Source organism: Oxyura jamaicensis, chromosome 3 (assembly GCF_011077185.1).
Source record: "Oxyura jamaicensis isolate SHBP4307 breed ruddy duck chromosome 3, BPBGC_Ojam_1.0, whole genome shotgun sequence".
NCBI classification, from domain to species: domain Eukaryota; kingdom Metazoa; phylum Chordata; class Aves; order Anseriformes; family Anatidae; genus Oxyura; species Oxyura jamaicensis.
Genome location: NC_048895.1, coordinates 44,059,097 through 44,073,332, shown reverse-complemented (window position 1 = coordinate 44,073,332; position 14,236 = coordinate 44,059,097). Strand labels below are relative to the sequence as shown.

Below are 14,236 nucleotides of genomic sequence, written 5' to 3'. Positions count from 1 at the left end.
AAAATATATTGAATTTCTGGTAATTCAAACGTGGTGCAATAAAATTCATGAGAAATGGATATAATAAGAAGAAGTGACTAGTAATTACAATCATACAAACCGTTGTGATAATCAGATATAAATGAGAAATAAGGCATTATTTCTACTGTAAAAGCTGAGGCCAAATGGCTCTTGTAAAAACTACTAAGAAAACAAGTGGACTCTTCATTTCTTGATGACTTTAAATCAAGACTGGATGCTGGTTGGGCTGGCATTCATGCTGGTAGAGTAAGCTGTTAAAACCCATTTCTTGCAGACTTGATTACTCCTTTCCCACCACTGCTGCCTCCTTTCCCAAGGGCCCCAGCTTTGAAGATGTCTCTTGCAACCAAACCAAGTTCAGGCTCTTAAGGCTTTCTATACCAGCATAATGTTTCTGGAGGGCCTTGCATGAGGTATTTAAAGCAGAAAGGGGCAGCCTTCAATCTGAAGAAGCCCCACAGAGTTGTTGAGGTGCTTGGGCAAGACTAGGTTGGTGGGGAAAGGATGCTTTGAGTGTACACCACATGAGCACATTCATGCACTTGTGTTTATGTAGTGATTAGTGTTATCTCTTTCTCAGGTCCTGTGGTGGCTGAGACGTAGCACCTGACAATAAATTGATGGTACACAAATGCAGAAGTCAGGCAAAACTAAAAATCCTTGGTTTGCAAAGGAATAATTTCCTGGTATTTTTTTTTTTTTTTGCTACAATAAATAAAGATGAATCGTTAAAGCTGAATTGTGTTTCTTAGAAAAGGTTTTAAAAATGGAAATAATAGTTTTCTGGTTAATTTCTTTCTCCAATTGCAGGTTCAGTGAGTGAGAAACTGCCACAACGAGAAGGTACAGGAAAAACAGGTAAATATCTTAAATAGCCTTTAGATAAAAACTAAAATATGTTATATTTTAATATATTGTGTATACTGTGAGATAAACTACCAGGATTTTCTGTAGGTTTAAATTATCAATGAATGGTGGAAAAAACTTTGCTTCCCATAGCAATGCTCTGAGCTATTTTCCCATACCACTCTCTCTCGTGCCCTAGAGGACAGATTATTCTGTCTGTTTGATAAAGCCAGCATTCTGCAGTCCCAAAATCTTGGAAACTGTAGTTCTCACTTTATGTCCATAGCAACCAGTGCTTGAGTCATCTTGGACCCAGCACCTTTTTTTATAATGTGATTAATTCAACTGATGGCTTACATTCATGGCCAGATGACTGTTGTTCTTAGAGATAAATCATAGTGTATATCGTTGGCAGAACAAAATCTGATGCAACTCCAACATAGCTGGTAATTTTAAATGAGAGAGATATCTGTTCTTTAAACAAAATTAGAGCTCACGCTCTCCAAACACATAAAAGAATTTTAGATTCAGCTGAAAATAACACACTAAATGTTTCTGCCAGTTACAGTGGGATAATATAATTTTAAAGAAGTTACTCAAAATTGTGCTAATGTTAACAACTATCCATTTTATTCTGCTGTAAATATAATTTTTACAGTAACTTTTGTAGCCTTGTAATATACCAAACATTTAAATAAACTAATGTGCCATTAGGTTAAGAAAATCACTACTTCTTTAAAGGCTAATACTGACAAGGTACGTGAATCAGCATTGGAAAACTGTTCCTTCAAGTCTTTCCAGACAAACTGTGGTTTCCACTAACCTCAAGTTCCCCCTTATGTTCTGGGAAAAATTGTTTTGGGTCAGGACTTTCATTTTCAGCTTTGAACTATATGAACTATCCCATATATAAAACTTGTCTGGGTCTTGGAAATCTTTTTTGTTTGTTTGTTTTGTTTTGTTTTGTTTTTGACTGAGGTCTGAGTTGCTGAAGCCTGAATAGACACTCCTAGAACAAGAAACTTAAATGATGATGTTTCCCTTTGCATCACATATATTTGTGTCTAAAATGACACAGTTGTATTTTACTCATGCCTTGTTTTTATTCTCCAGCCCAAGCTTGCAGTGCAAAGGGCCGATGTCCTGGTTCCCAGGTTGTTCCTGGCTCTTCTCAGATACAGATAACTTCTCCCCACCCTTCCAACAAGTTACTGCCTTATGCTTTAAATGAAATAATGTTGTCAGAGATATCACAACCACTTTAGGACTATCACAGAGTAATGAACTTGATTGCTATCTGAGTTAAAGATCTGTTCTCTTGCCTCATAGTCAATGTAGTAAAAATATTTTGTAGTTCATCTTGCTAGGGCACAGAAGTAGCTTTTGGAATAACCATAAATTTAGTGTGCACCCTTTCCTGCCTATCCTTCTTCATGTTGCTGTGGATTAACTGGAGGTTCCACAGGTTGGAGTACTGATATTGTAACACAGCAAGCTTAGGAAAATTGATGACATTCTTGCTGCTACAGAAGACAAGCCACAAATTTGAGTGGTCTTGATGACTGTACTGTCAAGGTACAGTATAGACGTAGCCTGAGGCAGGCTCTTTGAAGATGAAGTCTGTCTGTCTTCCACACATACTCAGAGAGAATGACATAGAGGGCCATATCTGTTTGAGATGTGCAGCTCACTTTTTTTCGGGTATTCCAATATCAAATGAAAATTTCCAGTCACAGATTTTGGATGTCAGGAGTACTGTCTGTGTTTACAAATTTGCATGTTAACTCAAACAGCAACAAAGCTTAAAGGATACTTCCTAACATATCTTTTCCCTGTGCCGCAGTTCCCACCTCTAGCCAGAGAAAATATTCAGACTATCTTAAAAGCACAAGTGTTAGGGATGGGATTGTGCCTCTTTTTCTTAGCTGACTGCAGGACTGTGTTCTTGTTAATTGAACTCTGATAATGGAACGGTTTGTTTACATGTATGTACATATGTAGTCGTATGCAAGTGCCGGCCAGGAAGTCCTATAACGTTAACATATGAAATATCTGAAATGAAGACATCCTTCAGTGCAGTTGTGGCAGTGTACTGGATTTTGAAAAAAAAAAAAATCTACATGCTTCTTCATACTTAATATAAAGGGTTTTTATGAAAAGAGAAGACACTGTCACAGAGCACAAGCAGAAAAATTAATGCCATAGTCCCTTTTACAGATTAAGGGTAGTTCAGGAGCTGTTGTATCTCCTCTAGTTCTGGAATGAAGTTAGATTAATACAGATATCCCATACCAAATATTTGATTTGATGGAGACTGAAAGAAAACCTCTTCCTTTCTTTTTGTTTGGAGGACCTCTGGCCAGTTTTATGATTCAATTGCTAGGTATCTGATTTTTTTTTTTTTTCTTATTTAAAATATATATTCATATTAATAAAATGTGTCTTAAAAGCTGTGTAGTAAATGCTGTGAAAATGAACAGAGTTCTTTGTCGAGAGGATAATTTTGATTGGGCTGATAATTGTTAAAATTGCAGCATTGTATCTGTATTTCACTTATTAACGTAAGAACAAATGCATCACAAACTCAAACTCTATACAGAAAGATGATGATAGAACAATGTCATTTAATCCCCAAACTGAGTTTGTGGCAGAACTCTTGGTAACATTTACCCGTCTGAAGTTACATTCTAAATGTCAGTTTCTTTGAATCACATACTGATTAATCATCTAAATGCAGGTCTTTATTTCTAATATGCTGGGATATTTGATGTCCTCTCTGAAATTAGTTAATGGTCTTATTTCACCACCCAGAGGACAACACAAAATTGCTAGCAAAACTAATGGGAAGTGACAGTCTGTCATGCTATTCGAGCAAAGTATCCTATCATTGCATAGACATGAAAAGTGAACATTCTTAAAAGAAGTCCACTTATGGTTTGGTTAAAACATTTTGCAATGAAAACAAGTTTCTATTGCTGCTGCCTTGCTTTTATGGAAGGCATGCAGGCTAGTTTTCCAGAGTATTTGCTATGAACTAGACTGTAGCCTCCAAAGGGGAAGGTCAGAGTACTTTCAAGTCCCCTATGTGCAAAAGAAAGCTTCACAGTTACCTTCATTTCTAGCTTCTGTGAAAATGCCACAAAAACAACCTGGAAACTACGTTGGTCTGAGATCCAGTTGTGAAACTGCAAGAAATGTTCATAAAAACCTTGCATGAAAGATGCTGTTTACTGCAGAGTAACTTGGAGTTAGTTCCATTCTACAGGAAACAACAGCTAGAAAATAAGTACAAGGTGTACTAGCTCATTTTTACTCAGTATCTGAAATCATTTTAAATAACAAAAACATAATAAGGTGAAGGTGGATCTTTCTCACAAATTGCTAACGAATTTTTTTATACTGAATTTTTCTTTTCCAGCACTGCTTCCACTATGTTTTACTAAATTTATCCACATTCTTTTATCATTTCTGTAAATTTTCATCCCTCTTGTTTTGCAGTAGTGGTTGATTGCGGATGTATGGAGATGGCTGACTAAAGGATAAGGATAATGCAAAAAAAAAATCTGATTCTTTATGAATCTTTCTAATAAAATAATCTTGACTGCTAAATACATTCTGCTGTGCAAAAAGAAACTTTCCTTTCATTTTAAGGTGTCAACATATCTGCAACCACTTCCATCTCAGACTGCTTTTGCTTTCACAGGACTTATCCCTTTGATGCATTTACTGAATTTCTTCTTTATGAACACTTATTTGTTCGATTATAATCTATAGGAATCATTAAAATGAAGAAGTACTGTCTGGAGAGCAACTTGATCACTTCATGCCTCTTCAAAGACCCTGCAATCAATTCATCAGCCATAATCTTAAAAGCCATACATTTATAATCTGTAGTGTGCAGGTGTAATATGTCTATGTTGTGTAGCACATATTAATAATGCTTAAATTATTGTTTGTTTACCGGCCGGGGCTATGTGCAAATCATTAGCATCAGTCACGTATGTACACTTATTTAGCTTACTCTCATAATTGTAGTCTCCTTGCAAATCTTTTCCATTCTGAATTCAGATGATGTCTCAGCTCCCGCGCTGGAGACTCAGCCTCAAGGTGATGAAGAAGGTAAGCATTGACAGGAATTTTAACAGTACAATATTAAATGAATGCAATATGGACCATACACCACAGCATCAAATGCTACCTTAGAACTAGGGCAACTATTGGGGCTGATCAGGCTTCCTTAAATTGCAAAAAATTGAAAACTTCTGTACTTTTTTTCAGGATAAAAACAGAAGACACAGTCAAGTCTTAAAAACAATGAATTTTATGGGGGTAGTTTTGAGGTGACACTTCAGCTATGGACTCTTAACAGTAGCAAATTTATTGTGAATACTCAGGGTACAGACAGGTTTTAAACTTGAACTGCAGTTCAGATTAAAGCTGTATGGCCAAACAAGGAAGTTAAATGCATAAATTCTGTCCTCAGCATATTGTCTAGCAATGTAAGATTAGTGTTTTTACAAGCGTATTTGGATCTGGGAAAATTCAGTGCTCTGTAAATAGAAAGCCCAAGGCCCATATGCATTGGTAGTCCTATACTATGACTATCTTACCACTCAATGTAAATCTCAGTGAATCTAGTTTAGTTACTACACATTCTGGATTTTTTCTTTTTTTTTGGGGGGGGGGTTGGGGGGGGGGAGATATTTATTCTGATTAAATATAATTTTATTCTACAAGTATTTCTTTCAAACTTTTTTTCTGAATGGAATAAGAAATGAACTATTTATGCCTTCGTATGAATAAAGATTTTACCTATTTTAATACAGATCAGTATCAGTATACCCTTTCCCTTTTTAAAATCCACATATCTTTAATACTGATGACTTAGTATTATTCAGCTGCTAGTAACTTTTAAAAAACTGTAACATTTACATTTTTTTTTTTTCTGTTGTATTTTTTTCTAGATATAGCTTCTCGTTATCCTACATTATGGACTGAGCAAGTAAAGAGTAGACAAAACAAAACCAATAAAAGCTCAGGTAAGAAGCTGTGGTGTCCTTACTTTGCAGAGGTCCCATGAAGACATGCATTAAGCCTTGTTAGAGCTGAAGCCATTTAGGTGAAAGTTGTTTGAATAACCATTCTGCTTCCACTCTTATCATATGGTAGTGACTGATGATTTACATCATGATGATTTTGTAGGCTCATGTGGCATGCATTCCTTTTGTATGGAAACATTTTTGGCCAACATTTACTGGGTGTAAATTGCCATTATTCCACTAAAGTCTCTGACTCACAACTATATGCATCTGTGAGTGGATTTGATATTTATATTCCTTTTCCTCTTTGATTATCCGTCTTTTTATTACCTACTTGTATTTTGCTTCGTTGTTGGAAACGGACAGTGGAATTTACATACACTTGGTGCTAAATCTTAAGAGGCAAATCTGAAAAGAAGAAAGCTCCCATCAGAAACCAGTTATCAGTTAAAAGGCATTTGGAAAGATGGTGTTATACGTGTTTTATATAAATTATTTGTTATTTAGAAACTGATTGCCAGTTTAGTGTGAATGAATTAATGTTGCCTTTTAAAATAAATTTTAGCTTTACCTTTTTCACCACTTTTCAGAACTGATCTATGGAAAACTGGACAAGAAATCTCAGGCGAATGTCTTAAGACTGAAACCTCTAAAATATTCAGATGCATTCAGTGCGTTGGTAGGCTAGGAGTTTTGATGCCTTCCTCACTCTTCCCTTCTCTAAGTGGAATAATCTTTAGAGAAATTTCTTGAGTTTCCTGGTTTCTTTTTCTTTGGAAAAAAAAAAAAGTTTAGTTTGAAAGGAAATATTAATGATACAGACCGTTACTCACTAAAACACCCCAAAGCACACTTCAAATCCAGTGGAAATTGAAGCTGTGCTTTACCTTTAGTACTGTGCTTAAGTAGTTTACTGAATTGAGGCCCCAGTTGATGTAAAACGTCAAACAGTCATCATAAGAAAGAAAGACATTTTTACTAAGAGGTTTATATATTCCTTTATTAAGCTATTTTTAACGACAAAGCCATAGTTATTAATACTTTTCCCTCCCCTTGGTGCTCCATTAGGCAGCTAGGGAAAGGATTGTAAATAGATTATAGACAAGAAAAGCAAACACTTTCCATGCTGGGGATGTATTCTGTCATTTCCTTAGCTAGTTTTAGCAAGAACAGAATTCCTTTAGGATTTCTGTTTGTAAAACCAGTGCCTAGAAATATGTAACTTATATGGGTGTTTCTTTCATTTTTACAGCACTAGCTGTATTAGGTAGATCTAAAGCAAGAGTTCTTGAGTTTGCAGTGCTGCTGCAGGAAGTGAAAGCTTAAACGTGCACATGCACAAAATGTTAAGGAAACAACAAAGAAAAGGTTGGTTTTATTACTGGGAACTTGTAACCTCCTAAGGACATATTTCCAAAAGAAGAGGCCAGTAGTGTAGTCTGTATTATGATTGCTAGCTATATGGTCCATTAACATCAAAAGCATGACTGTATTGGATTTGCTAACAAGAGGACTTGCTCACAACAAGTGTAAGATCTCAGGAGTGTTTGCACATGCTACACCACAGAAGTCAGCAGACTCTACATAGCGAGAATTGGTTTCGTCTGTAGGCATACCTGGTGCGCCAGAAGGGCTCACCACTGTCTCTTCTTTTACTTTTCTTTCATATTTAATATGACGTTATCAAGCCAGATGAATCTAAATGCTAAAAACAATGTCTTAATCAGTTGTGCTAGGCTCTCCTGGATGTCAGAAATATACAGTAAGTCATGTGGCCATATAAGTTGTTTTGATGGCTGAGCCTCACTTATACTCAGTAATCAGGTCTTTTAAGGTCTTGAAGAAACTAGGTTAGATTTTCTCCTTATTACCTGTCAGAGTGGTGCCAAGGCCTTGGGGAACATCCACAGAGAAGAGTTCTGGGCTGCTATATGTGTAGAATAGGAAGGACCCCATGACTGAATCCAGTGGATTAAAAACTAACCACGTTTGGATACCTAGGCTTCAATCTAAGGAATAAATACAGATGTCTTTACTCAGTTTGCTTAGGAAGCTCTGATTCAGGTTTGGATATACAAATACAAGAAAGATTGTTAAATGTATTTGTCTGAGAAAAATGAGGAAAATTTATATCTGCAGATGTAATATGTTTATAAAACAAAAGATGAAACCCAATTTATTGGTAATCTTCCTTTTTTCTTCTATTGTAATCTAAGTGCTTTCAAAGATCTTCTGGTCCAATTAACACTGTAATTTAGCCCTGCCTGTTAAAAATAAGCAACATAAAATGATAATGTTAAAAATTTCATGCAAACTACAAATATCCTACTTAAAGCTGACTACATTAGTCTGCATTGCTCTTATTTTTTGTATTTTTTTTTATCTGAATACATGTCTTAAAGTGTCACAGTTCATAAGGTATGGGCATAAAGAAACTTTTCTAGACTTGAGAAAACAGTTTTCTTAGGGGAATGTTTTTTTGGGTTAACAATCACAGATGACTACATTGCATTTATTGCACTCATCTGGAGTAGTTTGGTTTTGCAACTGTATAACTAACCTATAAATTACAATGAACCGATAAAATTAGTGTAAGATTTTAATTTTTGAATGGGTAAAAAATAATGGCTCAGGAAATTCTACTTTATATTAGTTATTAATTGCTTCCATTTGATTTAAATCAGCCAAAAATAATTTCGTACAGAGAAATGACATTTGGGAAACTCACAGATGAAGGGCATGAAATTACTGGATTATATATCCATACTGTATAATAATTTCTAGTGCATATTGTGTTTATTAGTTCAGAGAAACAGACCTTTGCTGCTTAGTAAAGGCATTTAAAGAGTGGTATATATTCATCAGATTTTGATGACAAAATGTTACTCCTGGAAACAAACAAGCAAACAAACAAACAAACAAAAACATTATTGTTGGGCCATATAAAAATAGCTCTGTTTATAGTGGTGGATTTGGCTGGAAACATCTGACTTTCTCCGTTTCAAAACTTTTTGTATATTATTTTTTTTTCTTGTTGATCTTTTCAGAATTAGAAAATGTATATATCTGGTTGCTAAAATAATACAGTATTTGCAGAGAATATATTATACTTATATACGTATGCCTCTCTGTCTTGGCAGGTATTTCAAGATTTTTTTCCTTTCTGGACTTCTTTCTAATGCTACACTCCTCATCTCTTCACCCATTTCACAGAAGATATTTGTGGTTTTGCCACATTTGACAAAAATAAGAATTATAGCAACAGCTAACAAAAGTAAGCTGGAGGTGTTAAGGTGTTAAAGGTGTTAAAAATAAGGTGTTAAAAATAACACCTATATTCAGATGAACTAAATATTCTTTTTATATACCACCTCAATATCATGTGGAAATCTAGGTAGTATGCTTTTGGAGCTTTTGTATTTTGTAAAGAACAGAGGACAGAAGGTCTTTGGATTTGGAGAAACCAGACATTTTGGACTCAGCAGTTGTCAATTACTTTAGCTTCAAGGCTAGGAGCAGCCAGAATGTAGGTGGAGGACAATACATCACAAAGCATATACTTTCCCATTGCCTAACAGGGGATACAGTTTCCTAAGGAGTTTCTCTAATAGTTTGTTGTGGTAGTTTCTCTAATATTTTCTCTAATATTTTGTTGTGGTATCTCTTCCACTGAAAACAAATAGGGTGAGTTTAAATGACTATTACGTTAGTGCTACGAAAATACTTAAAGTACTGGATGATTTCTAAGTACAAATCTGTCCACCTCACAAATTAGAATAAATAATGGCAGTATAAAAGTTCATAAATCTTGGAAATGCAGGATGCAAAAACTCAACCATAATCTGGAATGTGTTTAGATATGGGCTTAAGAATATTCTGATGATAATATAATTCAAATTAAAGAGACAGGGTCTATCATTGGCTAAGGTGCATTGCACTCATACGTATTTACCGTTCAGTTCTATTATCTTCTTATTAATATTTTATATGCTATTTCCTCAAAAAATTAATAGTGTGACATTATTAGCACTAAAAATGTGTGTGTTCATTGATTATCTGTGTAGTTTATTTAATGAGCGTTGTAAAGAGTGATTGAAAAATATGGGATTTTTTTTTGTTGATAATCTGATATGACCAGCAAAATAGAAGACAGGAAGAAATTGTCACAATTCTTTTTATGTCACTGAACTTGATTCTGCTTTGTGCGATAAATATTAAACACATGAAATCAGTGGATAAAAATTTAGGACCCCCGGCAGTCCGTGGCAGAACTCCCAGACCATGGTTTCACAACTATTCATGCTCTGTCTTCATGCTACTAGTTCACCAGTCATTCACATTTCATCTGGATCAGGCACAGACATGTGATCATATGACATGCTAGCATAAAGCTGGCACATATTTTTGCGGGTGCTGGGGGACAAGCTGTAAATGATCTAGCATAAAATAGGGTCAGCACAGAGTCAAGCTGTTAAAATTAACACAGAATCACACAGAATCACAGCATCATCTAGGTTGGAAGAGACCTCCAAGATCACCAAGTCCAACCTCTGATCTAACACTAACAAGTCCTCCACTAAACCGTATCACTAAGCTCTACATCTAAACGTCTTTTAAAGACCTCCAGGGATGGTGACTCAACCACTTCTCTGGACAGCCTATTCCAATGCCTAACAACCCTTTCACTAAAGAAGTTTTTCCTAATATCCAACCTAAACCTCCCCTGTCGTAACTTTTGCCCATTCCCCCTCATCCGGTCACTGGGCACGTGGGAGAATAGACCAACCCCCACCTCGCTACAGCCTCCTTTGAGGTACCTGTAGAGTGCAATAAGGTCACCCCTGAGCCTTCTCTTTTCCAGGCTTAACAATCCCAGCTCCCTCAGCCACTACTCGTAAGACTTTTTCTCCAGATCCCTCACCAGCTTCGTTGCCCTTCTCTGGACTCGCCCAAGCACCTCCATGTCCTTCTTGTAGCGAGGGGCCCCAAACTGAACACAGTACTCAAGGTGCAGCCTCACCAGAGCTGCCGAGTACAGGGGGACAATCACTTCCCTAGCCCTGCTGGCCACACATCTGTGCAAAAAGTAGTGGGTCATGTGATTATGATTTTTTTTTTTTTTTTTTTTTAATCTAGAACTAAGAATCCTAAATCAGAATTTATTGCCTTCTCAAACTATGGCTTTATTGACTTCAAGAGTGTCAACACTACACCTGAATCTGGATGTACCAGTGACATAGAATCAACTTTAGCTTTGTTTTTAGCTTTGGCTGTGCACATGTGAAAGCTACATGGAACTTAAAAAAATTTTAAATACAGCAGAGTACTGTTTTATTGCTCCCAATTTACTATAGACCATCAGTTTCAAAGGTATTGAAATACCTATTACAAAATATTATCAATTAGCTCAAGAGAGCTTGATCCAACAGGAGTTTCATTTTCAAAACATCACATGTATGGATTGCACATACAGTAATGTAGAATAGACTGATTGCACATATGACTGAAAATAGTATAATGTCTACTGTGAAAATATTCTTAAAATAATAAAATAGGAAATATAAAAATCCTGGAAGTGTTTAATGTTACTAGCAAATTAGGTATATGTCTCCATCCCAAACTGTTGCATTTATCTGCGCATACAGTCTGAATCTGTTGACAAACTCTGCCAGTGAGACTGATTAATTTGACAGAGTGACATTCTAATATTTGAACACAGTTTTTATTGCCGCCTCATCAGACTGCTTTAAAGCACTTGTACATATGAGTTTTCTCAAATGGAAACTATGTTGGTTGCCAATGAGGTTTCTGTTTTGTTAGCTGTTCTGCTTCTCAAAGGCAATAGTTCCAGTGGGATCCATGTGCACTGATCATTCTCTGAAAGTCACCTTCTTGTGACAAAGAAGAATCTTGTTCCACGCTCTAGTGATCATGTTCATGACAAAATGAACCTGGATAATGTCTCTGGGATGTGCCCTGGCAAAACTCGGTCCTGGAGTTAAAGTCTGCATGAAAAAAGCCTGCATTTTCTTGCAGTGGAAATTAGTGTAAGAGTTTGTGTGTGTGCCCGATCACATCAATTCTCATAGCCACTCCTCCCTCAGCATAGGAAAATGAGTAACTTACAGACAGGAAAATGGGTAACAGCTCAATGACTTTGTATTCATTCTCATTTATTGTTGCATTTTCCAGATATTGCTCTCAATATTGACTCAACAGAAATTATGTGCTCTTGAAGATGTGTGAGCTAGCAAGAAAAAAAATAAGATCTGTTACACACTCCTGGTTACAAATGTATTACAAGTTAGTTAGAAGTTTTCTAAAACTATTTTGAATAAGGCTGAATTTGCAATCTGAAGATTTAAGATATGAATCCAGTTAGGATCAAAAGGATATCACAAAAAAAAAAAAAGAAAAAAAAATGAAAAAAAAAGAGAGAGAGAGAAAAAAGAACACAGGGAAGAAAGGGAAGAGAGTGTCTTAAAAGTTTGCTGCTTCCCTTTTTACAGGTGAGATTCCTAGCAAGTAGTGTACTAGTGTGCAGTAGCCTGGCCAATATTCTGTTCTCAAACTTGCTTGTATTCAGCCCTAAAGACGGGGGAGGTGAGGACTTTAGAGCAAACTATGCAGATATGAGCAAAGAGTTATACTGTATTGACCATATTGAGAGATGTCCCTACCCATGGCAGAGTGGTTAGATAAGATGATCTTTAAAGGTCCCTTTCAACTCTGATAATTCTATAATTCTAGGATTTTATGATTGTACATGACCACTGCATCACTGAGATTCTACATGACCACTCTGAATGCTTTACACCTGTGCTGGACACTCAGAAATTGGGTTTAAATGAATATATCAAGTAGATTTGCATAGGAAAATAGCCTGATTGGGAGTGGTTCATTCATGGCAAACCACAGAATTAAATAATTTCTTCCCTGTTATAATCTAATTTTAGTCTTAAGGACAGCATTTCTTTGCAACAGTTGGTGAGGTATCAGCCACACTCAAATATGGGACTTGCATTCCCACACTGCATTGTAAGTGCAGCCATTAGCTGTAGCTGGAGAAATGAACATGGGAATAAGATGCCAAAACATAGGTATCTAAAGCCTTTTCATGTATTCTAGACTATCTGAGATATCTGCATGGGCTGGGAGATAAAAAAAAAAAAAGGAAGTCTGTGCTCTTCTGGCATGTAGGTTTGATAGTGCAGAGTAGCTGGAATGGCATTGAATTGAGTCCAGAGTACCCAAATTTAAGCCATGAAAGGTAAGCAGAAGGCAAAGCCATTGATTTTAAATAAGTTTTCAAACATATCAGTTTGCTACTAAGTCCACACAGGAATTCGGACAATGGGAGCTCCATTACAGATGAGTTTAATCCTCAAAGGCAATCTGTGCCAAATTTTGGACAAGTTGACATCCAGGTATTAATGTGAACTTTATAATTTGGGTTTATCTGCGAGTTAATTCCCTACACAAGAAAAGACACTGGCATTATTTACATGACATCTACAGATGAAATATGAATGTTTTGTGATGGCCACACACCTGGCTTTTAGGTCTTGTGAAACTTGTGGGTGTTGGAAGACATCAGCTGGTAGAATATTTGTTGTTTGTCCTGTTATTTCAAAACATTGTGCATGGAAGATAAAGAGAAAAGTGAGAAAGTATGAGGATGTTGAGTAAGAAAACTTGATACAACTGAAGACTGGAAGCTTCCAGGCCAACAATATTATAACCTCCTCAGACTCTCTGGATTGTCTCTGGTCGCTAACTCACTAAATGTTCCCTTTAGAGTTCCTGAATGAACAAAATTATTTGGAGTGAACTATAATTTTTGGTTTGCATTTTACTATAAAACCAGCATTGTTAAGAAACTGTTGGGGAAGGAGAAATGAGAGACACTGTTACATCTCATTATACCCCCTACTGTTTTATTTTTAAATATTTTGAAGACTAGGAAGTAGTTCTATTTTATTTATTTTTTTTTCTCCTCCATTTTTTGTTATTTTTCTGTCAAGAATCAAAACAATTTCAGAACAGAATTCTTTAGAAGAAGGGTTCGAGATACTCCCTGGCAGCTGAAAAACTGGTGGCATTGGAACTAATGATTGCCAACACCATTGGGGCCAAGCAGTAAATGGTAGATGTAGTTCTTAATGGTGAATTTTGTCTTATTTTTCAGAAGCAGTCCTTAATGAATCCTAGTTTTGATTTAGTAATTACAGAAGGAGAAAAGAGTATTCTTCACCCTCTTTGTCATCCTTAGGTCCTCCTTTGCTCTGTTTCATTTTGTTTGCTTTCTTCCTCTTCCCTTTTTTCTTTTT

General features: G+C 36.0%; 1 protein-coding gene across 7 annotated transcripts in view; it reads left to right on the top strand.

Moving 5' to 3' along the window:
* SMOC2 (SPARC related modular calcium binding 2) overlaps window positions 1–14,236 on the top strand; it is a 146,629-nt gene that overhangs the window by 66,833 nt on the left and 65,560 nt on the right. For 4 of the 7 annotated variants that reach the window (XM_035322218.1, XM_035322217.1, XM_035322216.1 and 1 more), the window contains exons 5-7: window positions 832–879; window positions 4,903–4,986; window positions 5,832–5,906. In XM_035322218.1, coding sequence (XP_035178109.1) covers window positions 832–879; window positions 4,903–4,986; window positions 5,832–5,906 — 207 coding nt within the window. The remainder of the gene's footprint in view (window positions 1–831; window positions 880–4,902; window positions 4,987–5,831; window positions 5,907–14,236) is intronic. The other 3 variants (XM_035322221.1, XM_035322220.1, XM_035322219.1) reach the window with 1 other exon arrangement.